This window comes from Pygocentrus nattereri, chromosome 19 (assembly GCF_015220715.1).
Source record: "Pygocentrus nattereri isolate fPygNat1 chromosome 19, fPygNat1.pri, whole genome shotgun sequence".
NCBI lineage: Eukaryota > Metazoa > Chordata > Actinopteri > Characiformes > Serrasalmidae > Pygocentrus > Pygocentrus nattereri.
In genome coordinates, this window is record NC_051229.1 from 27,153,372 (window position 1) to 27,180,894 (window position 27,523).

The window sequence follows — 27,523 nt, forward strand, 5'->3', positions numbered from 1 at the left end:
AAGAACAATAAGATTAAAATCAAGACAATATTATAAACACTTTAAATCACCAACAAAACAATCTTTACATGATTAACACAAGATAAAATGTTTTTTTGAAAACACATCTATTCAAATCTATATATCCTGTTTCCTGTGATCATCACCTGCATTTATGTTTTGATTAACCTCTTAAAAGGCCTCTCAGGCTTATTATATACTAATAATTATTCTTCAGTAACTACAAGGATTTTAAGATATAGAAGTGTGTAGTGTAACTTCTGACCCCCAGGTGAGCCTGGCCAATTTTTAAGGGGTTAAACAAAGCTTTATGTTGAGAAGTGAGAAGGTTCTCAAGAACCTTCTAAGAAAGAAAGAACTTTCTAAGAAAGAAAGATTACTAAACAATAATTTCATTCAAATAAAATATTAGCATTAAACTGTATTATTTAAATCATTGCAAGGTTTACTGGGAGTCGAATATTAATAAAACGTAATTCATTCAACCTGTGTTGCCTGTATTTATTTGCGTATGTGTAACACAGTGCAGAGGATTGGTTAGAACTTTTTTTTATATTCACATAAAACTCTGAATTTAGATCTACAGTCTTTATCTTTCCATTTGAAACCTTTCTCTGTATCTATGGCACCGCAGTGGTGGGACAGTGGAGGCTCTGGTTGTCTCCCTCCTGCCCAGTTGGTCCAGTTACCCACACCAATCCCACCAGTCCACATCCAGAAGCCAAATAGCTGACTCTGTCCAAGCCCCACCCACAACATTCCAGAGACATTCCTCCTCCTGAGCTCAAACTCCACCTCTTTCTGGTCAGACTCAGACTGAATGCGCAGCAAACCAATTCCGTTATCTTGACAGTAACCCAGAGCATCTTCCCAGCTCATAGTGTCATCACTGACATGCATTAATGCTGAAATAAACATAAAAATATAAAAAAAGATGTTTTAGATTTAGTAACATTGATAAAACTCCTAATACTACTGATTTATATAAGGAAAGTTTTATTTATGATACTGAACTCTGCTGAGAGAATCAGAGTGTTTGTTAAATAAACTTGCTTGTTTGATGTCTAATACTATTTGACTTTTTTTTAGATCACATTATTCCATACAGTTTCAACAAACAAGTAAACAAGTGTATTTAATATTACCAAACAACTAGACACAGTTTAAGTCAATAAAAGTACAAAAATAGCTAGATTTGTGTGGTGAAAAAAGTTTGCTTCTGAAAAGCATTTTGTTAGACAGTAGGCGTTGTGATACCTGTGAGTGAGTCGTCCTTTAGACTGTCAGCTTTCAAAAAGAGCAGCTCGCATTTGGAATGAGCTGCCTGCTCATATAAGAGTTTATACTATATTTGGTTCTTTATCAGTTATTGTAAAATCATGGTTAAATAACTATTGAGAATCTCATCATAGTATATAAATCTTTTTACCAGCTGGCACTGTGCTTTATTTTATTTTATGTACTGCCTTATATTGTTGTATGTTTCATTAGTGTTTTATGTCATTTTACGAGTGTCTTTATCTTTTTCTTCTTGCTCAGGGATGTAAGTTATGAATTAAGTCTTGATTAATGTGCATTGTCCTTGTAAATCTAACTAAAAAACTAAATTAAACTAAATTAAAGCAGCAGTCCAGACTGTTCTTACAGCTCCCACTGTCATCACGTTCATGACTGGATACTAATGTAAACATACATATAAAGTGATATCAGAGACACTGATGCTCAAAAAGTGTGTTTTATTCATGATACTGAACTCCACTGAGAGAATTAGAGTGTTAGTAAAGTCATGACTTACTGCTGTAGCACAGAGCAGGATAAATATTACTGCATGGCACTGAATACCATTTCTCTTTTTCTCTTTTCAGTGCTGTACAGTCTGATGGTGATCGAGGCTGACTAGTCGCCCAGTTTCTGTAGGCAGAGCGTCCTCCATCAGTCCACTCCCAGTCATCAAGCAACAGGCCAATCCAGAAGGACGTGTCGCTCTTCAGCCCTTCTGTTCTCACTGCTTCATTCTGGTTCTGATCTCTGATGCTGACCAGGTCAGTGTAGTTCTTCCTGCAGTAACTCTGAGCTTCATACCAGCTCTTATTCTCAGAGATTAAATGATACTTGAGAGTGAGGTCAGGATCTGTGGAGGTGAAATAATGGACACATTAACTTATGAAGCTGACAATCAATAATGCAGAGATGATAGTTAAAAGTATTTTAATAAACATAATTTAGATATGCCAGTCTTAAAATATCAGTAATAAAAACAATAATTTATAATAATTTAATTCATTAAATTTATGACAGTTATTGGTGCAAAAAATCCCAAACATTATAAGTAAACCTCAGAAAAAAATACGCTAGAATGTAAGATAAGGCCCCTTTAAGAAGCTGGTAATTATCTCACTATGTTGGTAGATAATTTTGCTTGTTCTAAGAAATATACTGGAAACAAACATATTTAAATGCCAATGGGTGATTTTTCTTGATTAAAATGTTATCAAACAAGTAAACAATTGCCTAAAAATAAGCTTACAAATAAGCTAAAAATAAATCTCTATATGAGAAATATTAATTATATAGACTAGATTTAGGTTCATTTTACTTGCCAGACTTCAGTTGTTTGCAGTGTAAGAGAAAAAAGTACAGAGTAAATATAGTTTAAATCTATATCTATAGTCAGTAGTCAGTAGTCAGTAGTTACCTTGTTTATAACACATGAATGTTCTGTTCTCTGTGCACTTTAGACTTTCCCATGAACCATCAGCCTTCATAGCAGCACAGCAGGACCCTGACCCACAGACAGCTGTCAAATTATTGAATGTAACATCATCTCCGTTAGACCATTTATCACTGAACTGATTGCGGTTCAGACCAATCCAGGCAGGATCGTTACTAGTCATGTTAGTGAGTAGAGTGTTGTCTTCATCCCTGTACACAGTGACCAGGTCAGTGTAGTTTGTTCTGCAAGCTGCTCGAGCTTCAGACTGATTCATTCTCTTCACAGTGATGTGGAAAGTTCTGAGACCACTTTGATTTGCAGGAGAAAAAACTGTAGAAAAAAGTTTTATAGTTAATATAGCAGAACAGAAATGACAGGTGTAGGTGTGATGTGTGTGTGTGTGTGTGTGTGTGTGTGTGTGTGTGTGTGTGTGTGTGTGTGTGTGTGTGTGTATTTGTATGTGTAGTATTATTAATGTGTGAGTGATTATGGAGTCATTCAGGTCTTTTTAGTAAAACCTACATATTTAAGGCTTAAACTTTTCAAAGGAAACTCTGCTCAAAATTCAAACTTTAATATGTGATTCCTAATGCAGTGCTGCTATTTTGAAGTGATATGATGTGATTATCACTCCCAAGCTTTTTACTTTAGTTCACTCCATTTTCACTTGTGTGAACACTCCATCAGACTCCACCTGCATCAGACACCGGTTCTGCAAAATCCAGTACTGACAGACAAGCATTAATGATGTCCAGTCTATTGAGAAAGGTCCATTTCTTTTCTAGAATTAAAGCTGGCAGTAAATGAGTGGACATTCACTGTTAGCTGAATTTTTTGAGCTACATACGGGGCGTAACAGTTACATTTCACTGAAAAGACGTCTCACTATTTGTATAAACTTTCTCCATTTTTCCAGATTAAGTCAGGGGACCAGATGCAGTGACATTCTTAAAGAGCATGTTGAGACATCTGTCTGTCCAGTCTGTATTTAAACAGTGTTCTGTCTGCAGCCCCTGATCTGACATGATGTTTTCTGTAAGTTCTGGTCTGATGAGATCTTTAGGATGTCTTTAGGATTAGGATGCACACCTGTGTCTGTGACCTTTAGCGACAGAGAGCTGAGAATAACAGAGCTGTGAACTGAAAGGTCTATTCTGAATCGAAGTAGTATGGCACCATATGTTTTTTAGACTGTAGTGAACTTAAAGATATACAGATGCTTCTGTAAAAACAAAAATGAAAAAAAAAACAAATAGTAAAATGTATGAAAAATGTTACACACTAACCAAACAATGATTTTATTTGTGTGTAAATTTCTCCTTTCTCCGATTTGCCTTCAGGCACTATTGTATTTTCAAACTGGAAATAGTTACAAATCTCACATCATTTTACACTAAAAAGTGCCCTAATAAAGGGTTTATGACAGGTTTCATATTTGTTATTGGTAAAATATAACATAATTCATACATTTTCAAATGTGCCATGACATTTATACAGGTCATCTAAATGTTTTATTTTTTTTTCAGTATGCTTGAAGTGTGTTCTCTGTAGAGAATGTCAAATTATTTTTAGCTGGAAAATTTACAAAACATGTAATTTGACCAGAGATGCCTGATCTTTTGTATTATGTAATGTTCAAGATATCCTTTCAAATTCCATAGACCGAGAAAGGAAGAGGGACAAAAAGGACTAAATTTAATGAGCACTGAGACATTTAGTTTCTGCTTTCAATACATTATTTGTAATTTTTTATTGTTAAAGTGTCTCTCACAGCCTGCAGCTCTAATTAAGTGGGTTTAAATACACGGCCATCAGTTCCTCATACAAATCTGATATGTAACTGCATGAACTCCTTACATTTCAGCTGTATGACAGTTCACAGTTCACAGTTCACAATTGTTTATTAGTCCCAAAAAGGGCAATTCATTTGCAGCCTTCTCGTCCATACTCACGACTGTATATATATATATATATATATATATATATATATATATACACACACACACACACACACACACACACACACACACATACTTTAACAATTAAAAAAAATATATAACAATCATTTAAAAAGACTATAATCCGCATTTAATAGCTTGATAGCAGAAGGAATAAAAGACTTGGAATAGCCATTCGTTTTACTGAGGGGCGTAATATAATGTCGACCTGACGGCATTACCATAAATTCACTGGACAAAATGTGATCACATTGAGTGATAATTCCTTTTGCTTTCTGAGCCACTTGTTTCTCTCACAGGGAGACCAGGTTTCTCTTTCGGACTCCAATTATCTTTGAACAAATTTTTGCAATGCCCTTCAGTCTATTCTTGTCCCTCACCGACAGCCCATTAAACCAACAAATAAACGAGAAAGTTAAAACACTTTCAATAAAAGCCTGGTAGAAACTGTACAACACTGTATGACAAACATGAAAAGAATTCAGCTTATGCAATAAATGAGCTCTTTGTTGACCCTTCTTAACAACCAGCTCTGTATTCACATCAAATTAAAGTTGGGAATCGAATACTGTCCCTAAATACGGATATGTGTCCACAATTTGTACCTCTTTTCCATGTATGACACTAGCTTTTGGTTGATTAATGAATGAGTGAATGATTAATTCTTTTGTTTTTGATACTTTAAGGTCAAGAAAGTGCTCATCACACCATGTAACAAACACTGAGATGACTGAGATGAATTAGACATGACTGTCTGAACTTACTGTGACACAAACTAAAACACCAATTATTAAGACTCACAATCTACATATTTGCATATTTATAACTGAAATGTGCTTGATGAGCTCATGAGCTGCAGCCTGAATAATGTGTGCTTTGTTAGCTGGTCTCTTGTGTATGATATATGGCACTGAGCCAGGTCTGCCAGGATGGCAAACTTCATCTTTACCACTAGAGAAAGTAATAATAATGCATTATAATCATTACATTTATATTTACAGCATTTAGCAGCTGCTTTTATCCTAATACATGTCTTAATACATGTCTTTTTTGTCCAAATCTAAATGCTTCAAACTTTCTCTACAATTCAGTTTTTTAGTATTTTATTATGTTGGTCAGATTAAAAACAACAAAAAGGTACAAAAAGGCAACCACAACCAGAGGGCAAAGACAAAAGGGGAAAACCAGAAAAACTACGAAAAAGGCAGTAACAAAAAAAAAACACAGTAGAGATGCTCGGTAGCTCTATAGAAGCAACACCTCACAATCTGGCTAAGCTAAAGCCTGGGCTTTAAACCAAACTAAACAAGAAATATGACATGGAGCACAGGAGAAAGGAAACAATATTCAGGTGAACTAGAGCGATGACTGGTTGAATGTTACATGATCTCCCAAGGGGTTATGGGAGATGGAGTCCTTGTGAGAGTCACGGCCAGAAGGATGTGTGATGTGTTGTTAGCACTTTTATAATGTTTTCTTGTATAACATCTTAAGAGCCCCTTATTATGTTATTATATTAGGGTATATAACATTATTATTATTATTATTATTATTATCGTGACTGCTTCATCGTCTCTGCTGACTGTCCTTCACATTATTGTAAATTTAGCAGGTTAAATGCCATGTAATAACTATATGATAATAACTCAACGTCATCTTTGTGTTATATGCAGTGTTTTGCTGGTGTAGTAAGATTTATAATTAGTTATAATCCCTTTAAGAACAAATTAGAGGATGAGCCTGAATCCAGACTCCTCATATTTAGAAGTCATTGCAGAACCAAAATAAACCAACATTGATGAGTAATTGTGATACTTAGAACCAAAACATTTAGAAAAAAATATAAAACCTATGAGATCTTTACCTGAGAGGAAGAGGAGGAGGAGGAAGTTGGGGGTCATTCCAATAGTAACAGCAAACACTCCCACCAGTGTGGAGCTTATAGTCTGTGGATTTAAAACACAGCATCAACTGAAGAGGATCTAAAAAGTTCTAGTCTACAGTCAGAGACGCTGAATGGATTCAGATCAGTTACTACAAACTGAATATCTCACACTCAGAGCACAGAGAGAATTCACATCTACACACATTTCTCAGAGAACAGAACAACTGCAGCTGTGAAATGATTTACTAGTAATTTATCAATGAAGTCAGAAGCTGAGCAGTTGAACTGAAGCATACAGGAAGATAAAGATACATGACAGCAGTCTTACCTGATGAAGGGCTCGCTGTTGAGTGAGATAAAAATGTTCAAACCACAAGCATAAAACTGATCCTGCTGATGTCACAGTGTGAGCTGTGAGCAAGAGCTGATTATCAAATGTGTCAGACTGACCAATGAGAGGAGAGAACATCTAGAAAAGCCAAAATCAGACTTTCACCCTTCAGCTCTTTAATGTCCAAACAGCCTTTAAGTACAAATGATTAAAGTTTCAGCATCAGCAACTTTAACAGTCATTTTACAATATTTAACAGAAAATTACACAGAAACCTCAATAACTATGTATAATATTACATTGTTTAGTATTTTTATTGCATCCACTCTTTGCCTCTATTATATTTCTGCACACATCAGAGTTCAGTCTTAGAGGGTCAACCAATCCCAAACATACATTCAGTCGTGCTCTCACGGTGGAAAGGAGCACAGAATCATCCGTGTTTTTTTTTTTCTTTCATTTTTTGAAGCAGGAGTAGAACTTGATTTTCTCCTCTTTCTCAGAGGGGAAACTATAAGCACTGTAAACACATTTGGGATGAATTAGAGTGGAGACTGTGTTCTTGTCCAACATCCATGTCTGACCTCACAAATGCACTTCTGGAAGAACGGTCAGAAATTCCCATAAACACACTCCTAACCCTTGTGGAAACCCTTCCCAGAAGAGTTGAAGCTGTTAAAGCTGCAAAGGGTGGGCCGACATCATATTAAACTCTATGGATTTCATATGTGTGTGAAGGCAGACAAGCAAATACTCCAAATATATGAAAATATTGTGTGTCTGTGTATGTGTGTATATATATATATATATATATATATATATACCTCTCCTTGGATCACCACCTTATCGTGGTGGAGGGGTTTGCGTGCTTGAATGATCTTAGGAGCTATGTTGTCTGGAGCAAAAGCTCCTGGTAGGGTCTCCCATGGCAAACTGGTCCTAGGTGACAGGTCAGACAAAGTGTGATCCATAATAACCCCTATGAAGACACAAAAGCAGGACTTGTGTACCCTGCCCGGAACAGGGTTACCGGGGCCCCACCCTGGAGCCAGGCCTGGGGGAGGGGCTCGCCAGCGAGCGTCTGGTGGCCGGGCATTTACTCATGGTGCCCGGCCGGGCCCAGCCCGAAGGAGTTACATGAGTCCCCCCTCCCATCGCCCCACCACCAATGGGAGGGGCAGTAGTAGGGGTTCGGTGCGTTGTGGATCGGGCAGTGTCCAAAGGCGTGGGCCTTGGCGTTCTGATCCTCGGTTGCTGAAACTGGCTTTTGGAACTTGGAACGTTACCTCACTGGCGGGGAAAGAGCCTGAGTTGGTGCGCGAGGTTGAGAGATACCGGCTAGATATAGTCGGGCTCACCTCAACACACAGCTTGGGCTCTGGGTCCAATCTCCTTGAGAGGGGCTGGACTTTATTCTTTTCTGGAGTTGCCCATGGTGAGAGGCGGCGGGCAGGTGTGGGCTTTCTCATAGCCCCTCGACTCAGTGCCTGTATGTTGGGGTTTTCTCCGGTGGACGAGAGGGTAGCTTCCCTACGCCTTCGGGTTGGGGAACGGGTCCTGACTGTTGTCTGTGCTTATGCACCGAACAGCAGTTCAGAGTACCCAGCCTTCTTAGAGTCCTTGGGAAGGGTGCTTGAAAGTGCTCCTCCTGGAGACTCTATTGTCCTACTGGGGGACTTCAATGCTCACGTGGGCAATGACAGTGAGACCTGGAGGGGTGTGATTGGGAGGAATGGCCTCTCTGATCTGAACCCGAGTGGTGTTCAGTTTTTGGACTTCTGCGCAAACCACAGTTTGTCCATCACGAACACCATGTTTGAACACAAGGATGTCCATAAGTGCACATGGCACCAGGACACCCTAGGCCGCAGTTCAATGATTGACTTTGTAGTCGTGTCATCGGACTTGCGGCCATGTGTTTTGGACACTCGGGTAAAGAGAGGAGCTGAGCTGTCAACTGATCACCACCTGGTGGTGAGTTGGATCAGGTGGTGGGGGAAGATGCCGGTCAGACCAGGCAAGCCCAAACGCATAGTGAGGGTTTGCTGGGAACGTCTAGCAGAAGAACCTGTCAGATTGATCTTCAACTCACACCTCCGTCAGAACTTTGACCAGATATCGGGGGAGGTGGGGGACATTGACTCAGAATGGGCCATGTTCCGTTCCTCCATTGCTGAAGCGGCTGACTGTAGCTGTGGCCGTAAGGTAGTTGGTGCCTGTCGGGGCGGTAATCCTCGAACCCGGTGGTGGACACCCCAGGTGAGAGATGCCGTCAAGCTGAAGAAGGAGTCCTACCGGGCATGGTTGGCCTGTGGGACACCAGAGGCAGCTGGCAGGTATCGACATGCCAAGCGATCTGCGGCTTCAGTTGTTGCCAAGGCAAAAACCCGTGTATGGGAGGAGTTTGGTGAGGCCTTGGAAACTGACTTTAAGTCGGCTCCGAAAAGATTCTGGCAAACCGTCAGGCGACTCAGAAGGGGAAAGCAGTGTGCCACTAGCACTGTATATAGTGGAGATGGTGTGCTGCTGACTTCGACTGAAGACTTCATTGGGCGGTGGAAGGAGTACTTTGAGGACCTTCTCAATCCCACCGACACGTTCTCCAGTGAGGAGGCTGAGTCTGGGGACATGGGAATAGGCTTGTCCATTACTGAGGCCGAAGTCGCTAAGGTAGTTAAGAAGCTCCTTGGTGGCAAGGCTCCAGGGGTGGATGAGATCCGCCCTGAGTTCCTCAAGGCTCTGGATGTTGTGGGGCTGTCTTGGCTGACACGCCTTTTCAACATTGCGTGGACATCGGGGGCGGTGCCACTGGATTGGCAGACTGGGGTGGTGGTGCCTCTTTTTAAAAAAGGGGACCGGAGGGTGTGTTCCAACTACAGGGGAATCACACTCCTCAGCCTCCCTGGCAAGGTCTATGCAGGGGTACTGGAGAAGAGAGTCCGGCTTATAGTCGAACCTCGGATCCAGGAGGAACAGTTCCGCCCTGGTCGTGGAACACTGGACCAACTCTTCACCCTCTCCAGGATTCTGGAGGGTTCATGGGAGTTTGCCCAACCAGTCCACATGTGCTTTGTGGATCTGGAGAAGGCATTCGACTGTGTTCCCCGGGGTATTCTGTGGGAGGTGCTTCCGGAGTACGGGGTACATGGCTCTTTGCTACGAGCCATTCAGGCCCTGTACAAACAAAGCAGGAGTTTGGTTCGCATGGCCGGCAGTAAGTCAGACTCGTTCCCAGTGAGAGTTGGACTCCGTCAGGGCTGCCCTTTGTCACCGATTCTATTCATAATTTTTATGGATAGAATTTCTAGGCGCAGTCAAGGGATGGAGGGTGTCCGGTTTGGTGACCTCAGGGTCACATCGCTGCTGTTTGCAGATGATGCGGTCCTATTGGGGACATCAGGCCGCGAACTTCATCTTTCGCTGGATCGGTTTGCAGCCGAGTGTGAAGCGGCTGGGATGAGAATCAGTACCTCTAAATCCGAGACCATGGTTCTCAGGCGGAAAAGGGTGGAGAGCCCTCTCTGGGTCGGGGATAGGCTCTTGCCTCAAGTGGAGGAGTTCAAGTATCTCGGGGTCTTGTTCACGAGTGATGGTACAAGGGAGCGGGAGATTGACAGGCGGATTGGTGCTGGGTCAGCAGTGATGCGGGCTCTTTACCGGTCTGTTGTGGTAAAGAAAGAGCTGAGCCATAAGGCAAGGCTCTCGATTTACCGGTCGATCTACGTTCCCACCCTCACATATGGTCATGAGCTTTGGGTAATGACCGAAAGAATAAGATCGCGAATACAAGCGGCCGAAATGAGTTTCCTCCGCAGGGTGTCTGGACTCTCCCTAAGAGATAGGGTGAGAAGTTCAGTCATCCGGGAGGGACTCGGAGTAGAGCCGCTGCTTCTTCACGTCGAGAGGAGCCAGCTGAGGTGGTTCGGGCATCTGGTTAGGATGCCTCCTGGACGCCTCCCTCGGGAGGTGTCACAGGCGAGTCCACCTGGGAGGAGACCCCGGGGAAGACCCAGGACACGCTGGCGCGACTATATCGCCCAGCTGGCCTGGGAGCGCCTCGGAATCCCCCTTGGAGAGCTGGTGGAAGTGGCTGGGGAAAGGGAGGTCTGGGCTTCATTGCTTAGGATGCTTCCCCCGCGACCCGAACCCCGGAGAAGCGGAAGATAATTGATGGATGGATGGATGGATGGATATATATATATATATATATATATATATATATATATATATATAATCCCTATATACAAAATATACAAAAATCCCTCTAAATGGTTGTGTCAGTTAAATGAAATTTAATGAAATGAAAACTGAAACTTAAGAACTGCTTTAATTCTTTCACTGTATGAGGCTCAAGTTGGCTTTTTATTTGTCTGCTTCTAATTTGAAGTTTCCAGTACACCTTAAAAACACAGCTGTAGCAATATTTCGCCAGTAGAGGGCAATATTTAACAGATTCATAAAGTCAAGCCGCGCTGCGATGGACTGGCGACCTGTCCAGGGCGTATCCTGCTAAGGATCCTGCGTATCCCATAAGACTGCTGGGATAGGCTCCAGCACCCCCCCGTGACCCTGACGGAGAAGAAAAGCCTTAGAAAATGGATGGATAGATGGATAAAGTCAAGCAGCATGCGAAAATGACAGACTGATTGCATGTTCAGATCGTCTGTAGATCTTACACCAAATTATGAGAATCAATTTAACGAGACGATCAAAAACATGGCTTATAATAAAAACAAACCTCTGTTTATCCAAAGAGTGGTTGTACATTGTGAGTGTGTCCTGAAGGCCAAACTCTCGATTATCAAACACTGGAATCTGATGTGATGCACAAATTAATAGTATGTTATATTCCTGATGTATTTTATTGATATCACACAAGGCTCAAGTGTGATATTGAGACGGTCACAGTATAAATATGCCACTGTAAGTTTTTTTAGACTCCACTATTGTAATCCAGCACTAAACTGTGTGTCAGACTTTATTATCAGATTCATCAGACGACTTGATCATGTGCAGAAAAAAACATCTGACAAAGAAACAGATTACAGCAAGAGCTCAGTTCTCACAGTCTGCCATATTCCATGTTCACTCGGTGAGAATAAACAGTGGTTCTATCTTATTGTAAGCAGGGCTGGGATGTAATGGAATACAAGTATTGGGAATTTGTATTCAGAGTACAGAAATGAAGTATCTGCATTCAGTCCAAGTTACATTTTGTGAATGTTGCTCTTTACATTTTGAAGAGAGAACCTTTAGATGACTTACCTGCTAAATTTCAGTTTCTTTAAAAGAAACACCATCAATGCATGTTTATTTACTATTTTAATATCAGCACAGTGTGTAAATACAAACTCCAAAGAAGAGCTCAGTAACTGCTTCTCAGCAGTTCCTGCTAAAGCCTGAGTAGACTGATAAAACAACGCGATTGTTAATCTAGTTAGTGCTTAATCGTGGTGTTACTAAATTCTTCTGAGTGATGACTGAACTGAACAATAGTGCACATCTTCAAGATTGATAATCTTAGTTTTGGTGTTGTACTGAATTTGTGCATGTGGTTTGTGGTAAGTTACTTACTGTACATGTTATTAACTGAAAATCACATAGCTACCCATTTTATAGTCACATTAGAAAGATTTAGTTATGGGGATGTGGCAAACTTTCTAAGCCGTGTGTGTATATATATGCATTTTAAATGTGTTTTTAATACATTTCTTTTTTAAGCATTTCTTTTTTACATCACTGAATACATTTAAGACAGTGTATTCAGTATTCAGCCATTTCTGCTTTTTCAAAGGTTTCTGCCCAGCCTTGATTATAAACTATGTTTGACAGTCTGTTAAACTGATTCTTATAATTTGGTGAGAGATCAACAGATGATCTGATCATCTGGACGCAGTTCCCCAACAAGCACACCAAATGTGCAGTTTTTTATTTTTGCACAGGAAATATTGCCCTCTACTGGAAAAATATTCCTACTGCTGCATTTTAAGGTGGACTGGACAATAGGAATAAGAAACTTTTACCCCTGATTAACAAGAAAATTGATTAAATAGTTTGACAACACAAATATTCAAATCTAGATATATTTTCCATATGATCATCACCTGCTGTACAATATTTGATTCCACAAAGTTTTGTGTTGAGTTCATTTTGAAAGAAAGATCTAAAGAGAAGCAAGAAAAGATTACTGAACTAATCAGTTTCATTCAAATACAGCAAGTATTTCTGAAAAACTGTGATATTTAACAATTTTGCAGATTTTTCTGAAATTCTAAGCTTAACATTTCAAGTGACATTCATAAAATATTACTCTACTGAAGTTCTCTGTATCTATAGCACTACAATGGTGGGACAGTGGAGGCTCTGGTTGTCTCTTTCCCACCCAGTTGATCCAGGGACCCACACCAATCCCATCAGTCCACATCCAGAAGCCAAATAGCTGACTCTGACCAAGCCCCACCCACAATGTTCCAGAGACACGCCTCCAGCTGAGCTCAAACTCCACCTCTTTGTGGTCAGACTCAGACTGAATGCACAGAAAACTAGTTCTGTTCTCGTTCATACAGTAATCCAGAGCTTCCTCCCAGCTCATTCTGTGATCACTGACATAAATGGATGCAGATAGAAACATAAACATTCAAATGAAAGAGGATGTTTTAGATGGTTTTCAGAGACACTGATATACACACAGTATGTTTTATTTATGACACTGAACTCTTCTGTAGGAATTGGAGTGTTTGTACAGTCATGGCTTACTGCTGTAGCACAGAGCAGACTGATTGTTACTGGTTTCCCCATTTCCTTTTTCTCAGTGTTAGTCTGATAATGACCGAGCCTGACAAGTCGCCCAGTTTCTGTAGGCCGAGCGTCCTTCGTCAGTCCACTCCCAGTCATCACGCAGTAGGCCGATCCAGAAGGACGTGCTGCTCTTCAGCCCTTTTATCTGATGCTGACTGGGTCAATGCTGCTCTTTCTGCAGTAACTTTCTGTACCAGCTCATATTCTCAAAGATGAAATAAAAGCTAAAGGCGAGGTCAGTCTTCTTCTTCTTCTTTTGGCTGCTCCCTTTAGGGGTCGCCACAGCGGATCATCTGCCTCCATCTTGCCCTATCCATTGCCTCCTCTACTTTCACACCAACCATCTCCATGTCCACCTTCACTACATCCATAAACCTTCTCTGAGGTCTACCTCTTCTCCTTCTACCCAGCAGCTCCATCTCCAACATTCTTTGCCCAATATATCCACTGTTCCTCCTCAACACATGTCCAAACCATCTCAACCTGGCCTCTCTGGCTTTATCTCCAAACTGCTCCACCTTCACTGTCCCTCTGATCTGCTCATTTCTAATCTTGTCCAGCCTTGTCACTCCCAACGAAAATCTCAGCATCTTCATCCCTGCCACCTCCAGCTCAGCCTCCTGTCTTTTAGACAGAGCCACAGTCTCCAAACCATACATCATAGCAGGACACACTACTGTCTTGTAAACCTTCCCTTTCATTCTTGCTGCTATCCTTCTGTCACACATCAGCCCTGACATCCGTCTCCACCCACTCCATCCTGCCTGCACCCTCTTCTTCACCTCTTTCCTACACTGTCCATTGCTCTGGATGGTTGAACCAATATATTTGAAGTCATCCACCTTTACGACCTCTACTCCTTGCATCTTCACCTTTCCACCTGCTTCCCTCTCATTCACACACATGTATTCCGTCTTGTCTCTACTGACCTTCATTCCTCTCCTCTCCAGTGCAAACCTCCACCTCTCCAGATTCTCTTCCACCTGCTCTCTACTCTCACCACAGATTACAATGTCATCTGCAAACATCATGGTCCATGGAGCCTCCTGCCTGACCTCATCTGTCAACCTGTCCATCACCATTGCAAACAAGAAGGGGCTCAAAGCTGATCCCTGATGTAACCCTACCTTCACCTTGAAACCATTTGTCACTCCAACTGCACACCTCACCACTGTCTCACTATCCTCATTCATGTCCTGCACACATGTCTCTGTACTTCTCTACCAACACTCTCAATGCAAAAATTGCATCTGTAGTACTCTTTCTGGGCATGAAACCAAACTGCTGCTCACTGATCTGAACCTCTTGCCTTAGCCTTGCTTCAACTACTCTTTCCCATACCTTCATGGTGTGGCTCATCAACTTTATACCTCTGTAGTTACTGCAGCTCTGCACATCACCCTTGTTCTTAAAAATGGGGACCAATACATTGCTTCTCCACTCATCAGGCATCCTCTCACTCTCCAGGATTTTGTTAAACAACCTGGTTAAAAAGTCCACTGCCTTCTCTCCTAAACATCTCCATACCTCCACAGGTATGTCATCTTGACCAACTGCCTTTCCATTCTTCATCCTTTTTAAAGCTGTCCTCACTTTCACCTTACTAATTCTCTGCACTTCCTGATCCACTATCTCTCCCCCCGTTGTCCTACTCTCTCTCTCGTTTTCCTCATTCATTAGTTCTTCAAAGTATTCCTTCCATCTACTCAACACTCTCTGTTCACTCACTAGTACATTTCCCTCTCTATCCTTTATCAGCCTAACTTGCTGTACATCCTTTCCAGCTCTATCTCTCTGTTTAGCCAAACGATACAAGTCCTTTACTCCTTCTTTACTGTCCAGCCTCTCATACAGCTCATCATAGGCCTTTGCCACCATTCATTTTGCTATGTGACTAGCCTCACAGTACTCCTGCCTACTTCCTTCATCTCTCTGGTTATCCCACTTTTTCTTAGCTGCCTTCTTCTTCTGAATACTCTCCTGGACTTCCTAATTCCACCACCAACTCTCCTTGTCTTCTTTCCTTTGACCAGACGAAACACCCAACACATTCTTGCCAGTTTCTCTCACCACCTTAGCTGTAGTTTCCCAGTCCTCAGGTAGCTCCTCACTGCCCCCAAGGGCCTGTTGCAATTTTTCCCTGAACTGCCTGCAACCATCCTCCTCCTTCAGCTTCCTCCATCTAATCTTTGGATCTGTCTTCACTCTCTTCCTCTTCTTTGTTTCTAACCTCATTCTACAGACAACCACCCTATGCTGCCTTGCTACACTTTCCCCTGGCACCACTTTACAATCTCCAATCTCCTTTAGGTGGCATCTCCTGCTAAGCATATAATCCACCTGTGTGTACCTCCCTCCACTCTTGTATGTCACCCTGTGTTCTTCCCTCTTCTGAAAATACGTGTTCACCACAGCCATTTCTATTCTCTTTGCAAAATCTACAACCATCTGACCTTCCGCATTTCTGTCTTTCACACCATACATACCCAGCACCTCTTCATCCCCTCTGTTCCCTTCACCAACATGTCCATTGAAGTCTGCACCAATCACCAACCTCTCCTCTCTAGGGACACCATCTACCACTTCATCCATCTTACTCCAAAATTCCTCTTTCTCCTCTAACTGACAACCAACCTGTGGTGCATATGAACTGACCACATTCAAAATCACACCATCAACCTCCAACTTCAGGCTCATGATCCTGTCTGACACTCTCTTTACATCCAGAACACTTTTCCCAAGCTGTTCCTTTAGGATTATCCCTACTCCATTTCTCTTCCTCTCTACACCAAGATAGAACAGTTTGAATCCACCTCCAATGTTCCTGGCCTTGCTTCCTTTCCATCTGGTCTTCTGGACACACAGAATATCTACCTTCCTTCTCTCCATCATGTCTGCAAACTCTCTGACTTTACCAGTCATTGTCCCTATGTTCAGAGTCCCTAATCTAACCTCCACACTCCTGCCTTTCCTTCTCTCTCGCTGCAGTCTAACCCGCCTTCCTCCTCTCCTCACTGATGGTCTTCGACCTACAGTAGTCCAATTTCCACCGGCACCCTGCTGGTCAACAGCACTGGAGGCGGTCGTTGTTAACCCGATCCTCGACCGATCCGATATGGCAATCATATTTGTGATCCGCATGATAGTTTTGGCACAAGTTTTATGCCGGATGCCCTTCCTGACGCAACCCTCACCATTTATCCAGGCTTGGGACCGGCACCAGAAATACACAAAGTACACCCCTAATGGCTGGTTTTGCTAAAGGTGAGGTCAGTAATATAAACAAAGTTGCATTTAAAAAAGTTGATTTTAGTTTTTTAAAAACACAGGGTTGTAGTAATGTTACACAGGATAAAAATAAAAAAGTGAGTTTAATCACTTGGGTCTCTGATGCTCAGCCAAATATCAACTATGATCCAGAGTTGAAATCAAAGCATCTTTTCTCTATTATTTTACGTATATAGTTTTTTTTTCTTATATTTTTACCCAATTTTCTCCCCAATTTTCCAGTCGTTTCCAATTCCACTCGCTACTTAGGACTCTCCGAATCACATGATACTACCAACGCTAGGAGGGTGAAGGCAGCACAGGCTTCCTCAGAGTCCTATGAAACCAGCCACAGCTTCTTTTCGAACTAACACTCATGCAACGCCATGAGACAGCCGAACACGCTCAGAGGAAAGCGCCAACCTCCAGATCTGTTACGTCAACTAACAAATGCCTGTTGAGTGATGGGGAGGAGAAGTGGGGCCATCCTGCCCAACCAGAGATAACAAGGCCAATTGTGCTCTCTTGGATGCTACGGACAGCTGTAGCATCACCAGGGATCGAACTCGCGATCTCCTGATGATATGGTCAACTGCTCCAGCACCCCCCCATGACCGTGAGGGAGAATCGGCTGTGTGTGTGTGTGTGTGTGTGTGTGTGTGTGTGTGTGTGTGTGTGTGTGTGTGTGAGAAAGTATATGTGATTATTGAGTTGAGGCAGGATATATTTGCAAGAAAAATTTACTGTAGGTGATTCATGAATTACAGTGTGGAGATTTAGAAAACCAGAAGACACAATCATGGTAGAATTAAGTTAAATGGGCAGAGTTAAAAAGCATAAACACAGAACAAAACCATATCAGCAGAATAAACCAGAAAACGGAGGATAAACACACTTCATGTTTATTTCACTTGCTCTTGGAGAGTCAGTGTCACTACTGGCTTGCTAATGGGGGCTTGGACCCTGTTTTTTCTGTAAAGCTGCTTTATGATAATGCCTGTTGTAAAAACTCTTGAGGTGGTCTTTCCTGACCTTTTCATTTTCAGTCCCAGAAATGCTGCAGTCATTATTGACAGTATGTTTACATAGGAAGTAATGAGAAAGTTGAATATTTTGCTTTTTGTGTGTGTGTGTGTGTGTGTGTGTGTGTGCGAGTGTGTGCGAGTGTGTGTGTGTGTGTGTTTGTGTGTATACACTCACCAGCCACTTTATTAAATACACCTTGCTAGTAAAGGTTGGCCCCTTTTGCCTTCAGAACTGCCTTAATTCTTTGTGGCATACTTTCAACAAGGTGTTGGATGTCATGATTGGCCCGTCCCAGTCCTGTCCATGTGCTCGTGTTGTTTACTTCCCAGTCCTGTCCATGTGCTTCTGTTTTGGTTTTCAGTCCTGCTCTCTTGTTTCATGGCTCCACCTCCGATTGTTTCCACCTGTTTCCCACCTGTCCCTCACTGTCCTGGTTTGTATTTAAACCCTGTGATTGCCCCTTGTTTTTGCTGGTCTTTGTTTGTTTGTGCGGTTTGTTGGATGTACTGATTGATCCTGTTTGTCTTGCTAGTCTTTGTTTGCTGGACATTTTGTTTGTTGGAGTTGTTTGGATCCTGTGTTCTGTTCGTCATATCTGTCCCCCCTGCTCTTCGTATTGGCTACCTGAACCTGGACCGTCTTGACCCTGATTTTGGATTTGCCCATAATAAATCTCACTTGTCTCCACACGTGTCCACCTCAACATCGCTCCCCAACATTACATTGGAAACATTCCTCAAGGATTTTGATTGGTTGTTTGAGTTACTGTTGCTTTTCTATCATCTTGAACCGGTCTGTCCATATGAAATTCAGTGAGATCCCATTCCAATGTTAATCGGATATTTTTATCATTCTTCCAGAAGCGCATTTGTGAGGTCAGACACTGATGTTGGATGAGAAGGCCTGGCTCGCAGTCTCCATGCTAATTCATCCCAAAGGTGTTCTACCAGGTTGAGGTCAGGACTCTGTGCAGGCCAGTCAAGTTATTCCACACCAAATTGGCTCATCCATGTCTTTATGGACCTGCTTTGTGCAATGGTGTGCAGTCATGTTGGAACAGGAAGGGGCCATCCCCAAAGTTGGCAGCTTGAAATGGTCTAAAATCTCTTGTTCCTGAAGCATTAAGTGTTCCTTTCACTGGAACTAAGGGACCGATCCCAACTCCTGAAAAACAACCCCACACCATAATCCCTCCTCCCCTTGGCACAATGTAGTCAGACAAGTACTGTTTTCCTGGCAACCACCAAACCCAGACTCCATTGGATTGCTGGACGGAGAAGTGTGATTGGTCACTCTAGAGAACACGTCTCCACTGCTCTAGAGTCCAGTGGCGCTTTACACCACTGAATTCCATGCTTTGCATTGCACTTGGTGATGTAAGGCTTGGATGCAACTCATTCCATGAAGCTCTCTACGCTGTTCTTGAGCTAATCTGAAGGCCACGTCAAGTTTGGAGGTCTGTAGTGATTGACTCTGCAGAAAGTTGGCGACCTCTGCACACTATGCGCCTCAGCATCCGCTGACCCTCACTCTGTCCTTATACGTGGCTGACCACTTTGTGGCTGAGTTGCTGTCATTCCCAATCACTTCCACTTTGTTATAATCCCACTGACAGTTGACTGTGGAATATTTAGTAGTGAGGAAATTTCACGACTGGACCCATTCTTTCACTAATGTCTATAGAAGCAGTCTGCAGGCCTAGGGCCTTGGTTTTATACACCTATGGCCATGGAAATGATTGGAACACCTGATTTCAATGATTTGGATGGGTGACTGAATACTTTTGTATTTATATGATATACAACTTTAGTTGCTCAACAGTCCGGGGTCTTCGTTGTCATATTTTGCGCTTCATAATGTGCCACACATTTTCAATGGGAGACAGGTCTGGACTGCAGGCAGGCCAGTCTAGTACCCGTACTCTTTTACTACGACAGCCACGATGTCGTAACACGTACCATGATGCCATTACAGATGTGCAAGTTACCCATGCCATGGGCACTAACAGACCCCCATACCATCAGAGATGCTGGCTTTTAAACTTTGCGCTAATAACAACCTGGACAGTCCTTTTCCTCTTTGGCCCGGAGGACACGACATCCATGATTTCCAAAAACAATTTGAAGTGTGGACTCGTCAGACCACAGGACACTTTTCCACTTTGCGTCAGTCCATCTCAGATGAGTTCGGGCCCAGAGAAGCCGGCGGTGTGTTGCAGGCATCAAATTCAAAATGAGTGAATATTTGCAAAAAAATATAAAGTTTATCCATTTGAACATTAAATATCTTGTCTTTGTAGTGTATTCAATTGAATATAGATTGAAAAGGATTTGCAAATGATTGTATTCTGTTTTTATTTATGTTTTACAGAATGTCCCAACTTCATTGGAATTGGGATTGTACACACACACACACAGTGTAAGTGTAAGTTCATGTAACGCTGGGGAGCAGTGGTGGACAGTAACTGAGTAAATGTAATTCGTTACTGTACTTAAGTAGCTTTTTCTTAGTATCTTAGTATAATTTACTATCTCTACTTTACTTAAGTATTTCCATTTTGGGCAACCTTTTGCTTTCACTCCACTACATTTCTACCTGATGGAAACTGTTTGCCTTCAGTGTTTTGTGCTTATGATCATTTTAATAGATGTCAGCATCACTAATTAATGACGTTCTATTAAAAGACTCATTTACCAAAAGAGACACTGGAGGATTTTCACCTAAAATGAGTTCATGAAGCGAGTCTTGTTATAAAATGATACCAGGACATCAGAGCCATAATTAATCTTTTAGTACTTTTACTTTCAATACCTAAGTACATTTGAAGGCAAAGACTTTTGTACTTTTACTCAAGTTGAGGTCTAGAGTAAGGACTTCTATTTTTACTGGAGTAATATTTTACCTTAGGTATTTCTACTTTAACTCAAGTACATGATTTGTGTACTTCGTCCACCTCTGCTGGGGAGTGATGATGCACATGCCGAGTAAAGCGAGTTTTATTATGGGCAAACCCAAAATCAGGGTCAAGACAATCCAGGTTCATTTAGCCAATACGGAGAGATTGGGGTTCAGACATGACGAAAAAAACACAGACTGAAATACACAATGGAGAAACACACCAAACAAATCAAACAAAGACCAGCAAACACAAGGGGCAAACACAGGGCTTTAAATACAAAACAAGGTTAAAGAGGGACAGGTGGAAAACAGGTGGCAATGATCAGGGACGGAGTCAGAAAACAAGAGGGCTGGACTAGACTCAAAACAAAGAAGCATGTAGCCGATAAAAAGTAAACAAAAGGCACATGGAGGAGAGGGAGGAGCCAATCGTGACAGTTCTATGTTTTTGGACAGTAAATAAACTGGTTATATCTGTAAAAGACATCACAGTCCCTGGTTCTTACCACCACCATTGTAAAGAAATCTAAGTCTGTGCTGGCAAAATCACGCTGGAGGGCTGGAGTCCTGCATAATTTGGTCCTTTTCCTACTGAACCATACCTTATTCAACTTAACAGGTAAATGCTAGGTTCAGAGCAGCGTTTATCACTCCAAGTCCTGTGTTTCCCCCACTTTAACACACCTGATTTAACTTGTCAGTTAATTAGCAACGCTTCAAGAGCTGAATCTTAACTGAACCTGGATAGGAACAGAACAAACATTACTCCGCAGTGCTGTTGTCCTCTAGGGAGAAACAGAGCTCAGTCCAGGATTATAACTGATGACTACAGCACTTGGGCCTGAGCGGAATAAGTCCAAAATGAGTGACAGACTTGTGAGAGCCCTCGAGATAAGCTGATTTCAGATTACAGCTGCGTAAACATTGCTTTGATATTTTAAATGTTTAACTTTAACCATCTTCCTCCAGAGTTGATCCGGACACCGGGACCTAGCGAGTCACTCTTGCCAACCGGAAGTGCCCGACGCCGGCGACGCCAGCGTAAACAAAGACGGGGCAAGCGCGGAGGTTTGCGTGCTAAGCTAAGGCTAAACCCACACCGGCCGGCGTTTTTCTTGCCAATGTCCGCTCGCTGCCGGGAAAGCTGGACGAATTAAAGATCTGGACCCTCACACAGAGATGCCTCAGGCACTGTAATTTGATGTTTTTCACGGAAACGTGGCTAAGGGGCGATGTGGCGGACAGCGTGGTGGAACTGGAGGGACGTGCACTGTTCAGAGCTGACCGGTCAACCGCGACAACGGGGAAGACCCGCGGCGGAGGAACCTGTATCTACGTAAACAAATCGTGGTGCACGGACTCTGTTGTAGTGGAAACCCACTGCTCTGCGGACCTGGAGGTCCTGACCATTAAATGCAGGCCCTTTTATGCAGCTCGTGAGTTTAGCTGCATCGTCGCTACTGTAGTCTATGTGCCTCCTGATGCTAATGCTAACTCGGCTATGGAGGCTCTCTGTGCTATCATCAACAAACTTCAATCTACATACCCGGACGGAGCCTTTATTGTAGCAGGGGACTTCAATCACACTGATCTAAAATCTGGATTACCACAATTTTATCAGAATGTCTCCTGCACCACAAGGGGACAAAAAACTTTGGATAAAGTTTACACAAACGTGGCTGATGCATACAAAGCCACACCCCTCCCCCACCTCAGACTTTCAGATCATCTTTCTCTGTTTCTACTCCCCAAATACACTCCAGTCATTCGGAGGATCAAGCCTACAACCAGAACAGTAAAGATCTGGATGGATGGGGCTGACTCCTTCCTTCAGCACCAGTTCCAGCAAACTGCCTGGAGCGAGTATGCAGCCCGGGCCACAACGGCCTCACACATCCACCTGGACACCTACACTAACTCTGTCCTGGAACACATCAACAACTGTGTGGACAGAGTGACAACACAAAAGACAATAATAATATTCCCAAATCAGAAGCCCTGGATGAACAGAGAGGTTCGCTCTCTGCTCAAAGCCAGAGATGCTGCCTTCAGGTCAGGAGACCGGGAAGCTTACAGCTTGGCCAGAGCCAATCTGAGAAGAGGAATATCCATAGCCAAGCACTGCTACAAACAGCGGATCGAGGAGCACTTTACCTCCTCTGACCCTCGGCGTATGTGGCAGGGCATACACACCCTGACAGACTACAAGCCACCGAGCACTGCGCCATCCACCAACAGTGCTTCACTCCCTGATGAGCTGAACCACTTCTACGCTCGCTTTGACCGGGGTAATAAGGTGACATGTTTAAAAAACGATCCTCCACAAGACGATAATCCACTTGAACTTTCCAATTCGGATGTCAGTCGCATGCTGAGCAGGGTGAATGCACGGAAAGCAGCCGGCCCTGATGGTGTACCTGGCTGTGTGCTAAGATCCTGTGCTGAGGAACTCTCGGGTGTCTTCACACACATCTTCAATGTCTCGCTGGCCCAGGCAGCTGTCCCATCCATCTTCAAGTCTGCCACCATGAAGCCACTGCTTCAGCCCTGAATGACTTCCAACCTGTTGCACTCACCCCAATCATCTCCAAGTGCTTTGAAAGACTAGTTCTTTCCCACCTGAAGTTCTGCCTACCTGCTACGCTGGACCCACACCAGTTCACATATCGGAGCAACAGATCCACTGAGGACGCCATCTCCACAGCACTACACACTGCACTGACCCACCTGGACTGTCAGAACTCATATGTGAGAATGCTCTTCATTGATTTCAGTTCAGCATTTAACACAGTGATCCCGTCCATGCTGATATCCAAGCTCAACCATCTGGGCATCAGCACATCACTTTGCAACTAGATTTTGGACTTCCTGACTAACAGACCCCAGTCTGTTAAATTAGGCAATCTCCATTCATCACACATCACCCTGAACACTGGCGTTCCACAAGGCTGTGTTTTGAGTCCGATACTGTACTCCCTCTACACCCATGACTGTGTACCTGTTTATGGCTCAAACACCATAGTCAAGTTCGCAGATGGCACCATGGTGATAGACCTGATCACAGATAATGATGAGACGGCCTACAGGGACGAAGTACAGCATCTCTCCTCATGGTGCCATGACAACAACCTGGCACTCAACACGCACAAAAAAAGGAGATCATCATGGACTTCAGACGGACTAGGAACCAGGCTCACACCCCCATCTCTATCAGTGGAGTTGCAGTGGACCAGGTGTCCAGCTTCAAGTTCCTTGGTCTGCACATCTCCAAGGATCTCACCTGGCCCTTGAACTCCTCCGTCCTCATCAAAAAGGCGCAGCAGCGCCTTTATTTTCTGCAGAGCCTCAAGAAAGCTCACCTGTCTCCCAGGATCCTGGTGAACTTTTACCGCTGTACCATTGAGAGCATACTCACCAACTGCATCTCTGTATGGTACGGCAGTTGCTGCGCTGCTGACCGCAAAGCACTCCAGCGGGTAGTAAAAACTGCGCAGCGCATCACAGGCACCGATTTACCCACCATCGAGGACATATACCACAAACGCTGCATGGGCAGGGCAAGGAACATCATCAAAGATGTTACCCACCCAAATCATAGACTTTTCAGCCTCTTACCATCTGGCAGGCGTTACAGGAGCCTCCGCTCCTGCACCAGCAGGCTTAGGAAAAGCTTTTTTCCTGAGGCGGTTATCCTGACGAACGCTACACAGTCACTTTAAAAAACTGCACTTCCTACACCTTCTGCACTGATGATATACTTCATTCATACAACTTTCATTTGTATTGCTGCTCCTTCTGTACAGTATCTATTACATCTACATGTCTATATTTGTATACGTATGTGTATATAATAACCTACAATCATATTACTGCACATCTCACTTTATGTATGTGTTATGTATATATGTATATTATATACTATATATTCAATATGTACATTCCTGTATATAAACTTAATACACAGATATATAGATACATATAACACTGCATATATAACACTATATTTTATATTGTATGTTTCATATTTTATATTACATATTTCACATTTCACTTGTACACACATGTATATAACAGTTATATTTATGCACTGGTCACTGTTACCACCGCACATTATGTAAATAATGTTATATATTGCACTTCTGGTTAGATGCTAACTACATTTCATTGGCCCTGTACTTGTACTCTGCACAATGACAATAAAGTTGAATCTAATCTAATATAATCTAATCTAATCTAAATGGTAAGACAGCTGTATTTATGAGTTTTGTTTGTAAAACAGCATAAACCATAGTTACTTTTCTGTAATGAATTTCTTGACTGTGCTTGTCAAACACTACAGGCAGCAATTAAAAATAAACAAGCAGAAACATAAAACATTTATGGTTTTAAAGCCCTTGGAATACCTTGAAATGAAAAATCTAATTAATTGCACAGCTGTGTAGTTTCTATACAAATGTGTTATATTTAAACATGTAGTGGCATATTAGTCCTTACTCTAAAGTCACTTCCCCTCAGTAGGGTCAGACAGTGGTCTTGCTGTATCCTTATCTGCAGGGCCGGTGCTAGCCATTTGTGTGCCCTAAGCACAAATGCTTTGTGGTGCCCCCCTGGAAATTAACCATAATTCCGTATTTGTCAGTGCATTCCTCTTTATTTCCAAAATAACTTCTCAATATTAATTTTTAATATATTTAATGTTTTGAAAACAGTTGTAAATAAGTAAGAGGAGAAATTAAATTCTTGATAAAAAACTAAACTAATTTTGCATTAACAATGGCACCAAACATTAAAAGAAATAAATAAAATAATTTAAAATATTAAACAAACACCACCTCCATTATTAAAAAATAGATCTGTGCAATGACTCATAAATAAGAGAAGAACTGAACTTTGTAAACACAGTACAACATATTCAAGTATTAGGTCTATCCTAGTATTTAAGTAAGAAAGTGCAAATTTCTTCAGTAAATAACCAAACATAAGTACAAATAACTGCACAACAGAGGAACTTTACCATCTCTACAAAGAGACCAAGCTATTATATAGTATATATTTTCACAAATGCCAGTTGTTAGAGGCCCTACAGATGCACATGTCTGCATTTCCTGGCTGCAAAATCATCAATCGGGTCATTATACGTCACCATTGATGCGGATACCTTGTGAAAGTTTCACCTGTAGCATTATCTTTTTTTCACTACACAGTTACATACTCGTGGGTTCATGCTACATAAACACCAAATAAACATCCTGAAATACAATATGTTAAGTAAACTTGGCTAATACTTGGCTGATGACCTCTGATGGCTAAAAGAAATAGCAAGCCCAAATTTAAGCTTTAAAATGACCAATTGTTATTCAAAACATTGTTCTATCTGCAAGTGTCGCACGAGCATCTCGCTGTCTCTTCTTTTTTCTCTTTTCCATCCCTGACTCTTGATGCCTTTTTGAGGCCCATGTCCAAACATAAGTGTCTGCCAAACTTGAGATCGAGGAATAATTGAACAGACCACTGGGAGGTGGGGGAGGGGGGCACCACGGGGAGACTGGAGAGAGGGCTGCACAGGAGATTAATCTTTTTCTCGAGCAAATATGTTACTCTTGTATTGCTTATATCTTTTAACATGCTTTAAATATTTTTACATTAAATATGTCATTATTATGATTACTATTATTACGATGATTTTTCACAAGCCTGATTTTTTGGTGCCCCACGCACAGTGCGTGATCCATGTGGGCGGAGCGCTGGCACTGGTTATCTGTGGACAAAAATACTGCAAATCAAAAAGAACAGTAATATTGTTGTCCTCTTGCCTGATGCTTACAGTGAATGTAATCTACCAAAAGTGAGGCAATCAAGTTAAAGAGCTCAAACCCAGCATTAACAAATGTCATGTGAGAGGAGACAACAGACAATCTTACCAACATGTTAATTCTCACAGATTTAGTTTAGTAAACCTAACAAAAGTGGGGAGGTGTTTGTAGGAAAAGGGAGTACAATGCAAATGTCTGTAAAGAGAATGAAGAGAGTATGTCTGATAATATATCTGAACAGTGTACTGAGGGGCTGCAAATGTTCATTTGTTCTCTATAATCATCAGGAACTTTTAAAGCTGTTAGTTTTTGGCTGCAGTTTCTGAGTATCACAGTGGAATTGATAAAAGTGCAGTGAAAGCTTCGGTCAGATACAATTTTTTTTTTTAAATCTTCACATCAGAGGTTCAGAGACTCAAAAGTTCACCAAAAGTATAGAATACCCATCCTATTATCTTTATTACAGCAGTCCATGATGCTTTCACAGCTCCCACTGTCATCACATTCATGACTGAATACTAATGGAAACATAAATATAAAGTGATATAAGCGACACTGATGCTCAAAAAGTGTGCCTTATTCGTGATACTGAACTCTGCTGAGATAATTAGAGTGTTAGTAAAGTCATGACTCACTGTTGTAGCACAGAAAAGGCTGAGCTTGATTACTGCATGGCACTGAAGACCATTTCATTTTTTCAGTGTTGCACAGTTTGATGATAGTTAAGGCTGACCACTCTTCCAGTTTCTGTATTCAGACCATCCTTCATCCGTCCACTCCCAGTGATCACGCAGCAGGCTGATCCAGAAGGACGTGCTGTTGTTCAGCCCTTGT

The 27,523-nt window shown here is 42.1% G+C and overlaps 1 protein-coding gene across 2 annotated transcripts; it reads right to left on the reverse strand.

The window, feature by feature from the left end:
* Positions 1 to 27,523, reverse strand: LOC108441244 (secretory phospholipase A2 receptor-like). 2 transcript variants are annotated; one of them, XM_017720666.2, is made up of 6 exons: positions 27,325 to 27,523; positions 6,885 to 7,025; positions 6,536 to 6,617; positions 2,696 to 3,043; positions 1,796 to 2,131; positions 1 to 905 (listed from the first exon to the last, which is right to left on the reverse strand). In XM_017720666.2, the coding sequence occupies exons 2-6, from the start codon at positions 7,023 to 7,025 to the stop codon at positions 538 to 540; spliced, it is 1,275 nt and encodes a 424-aa protein (XP_017576155.2). In that variant the 5' UTR covers positions 27,325 to 27,523; the 3' UTR covers positions 1 to 537. The 2 variants fall into 2 exon arrangements, with proteins under 2 accessions (XP_017576155.2, XP_037387089.1); XM_037531192.1 differs by lacking the exon at positions 6,885 to 7,025.

Excerpts from the sequence above, each read along its gene's own strand:
- LOC108441244 (XM_017720666.2), bottom strand. The coding sequence starts at position 7,025 with ATGTTCTCTCCTCTCATTGGTCAGTCTGACACATTTGATAATCAGCTC. Across the intron at positions 2,132-2,695 it reads ATTCATGTGTTATAAACAAG|ATCCTGACCTCACTCTCAAG; the intron begins GTAACTACTGAC and ends TCACCTCCACAG. Across the intron at positions 906-1,795 it reads TCCTGCTCTGTGCTACAGCA|CATTAATGCATGTCAGTGAT; the intron begins GTAAGTCATGAC and ends TGTTTATTTCAG.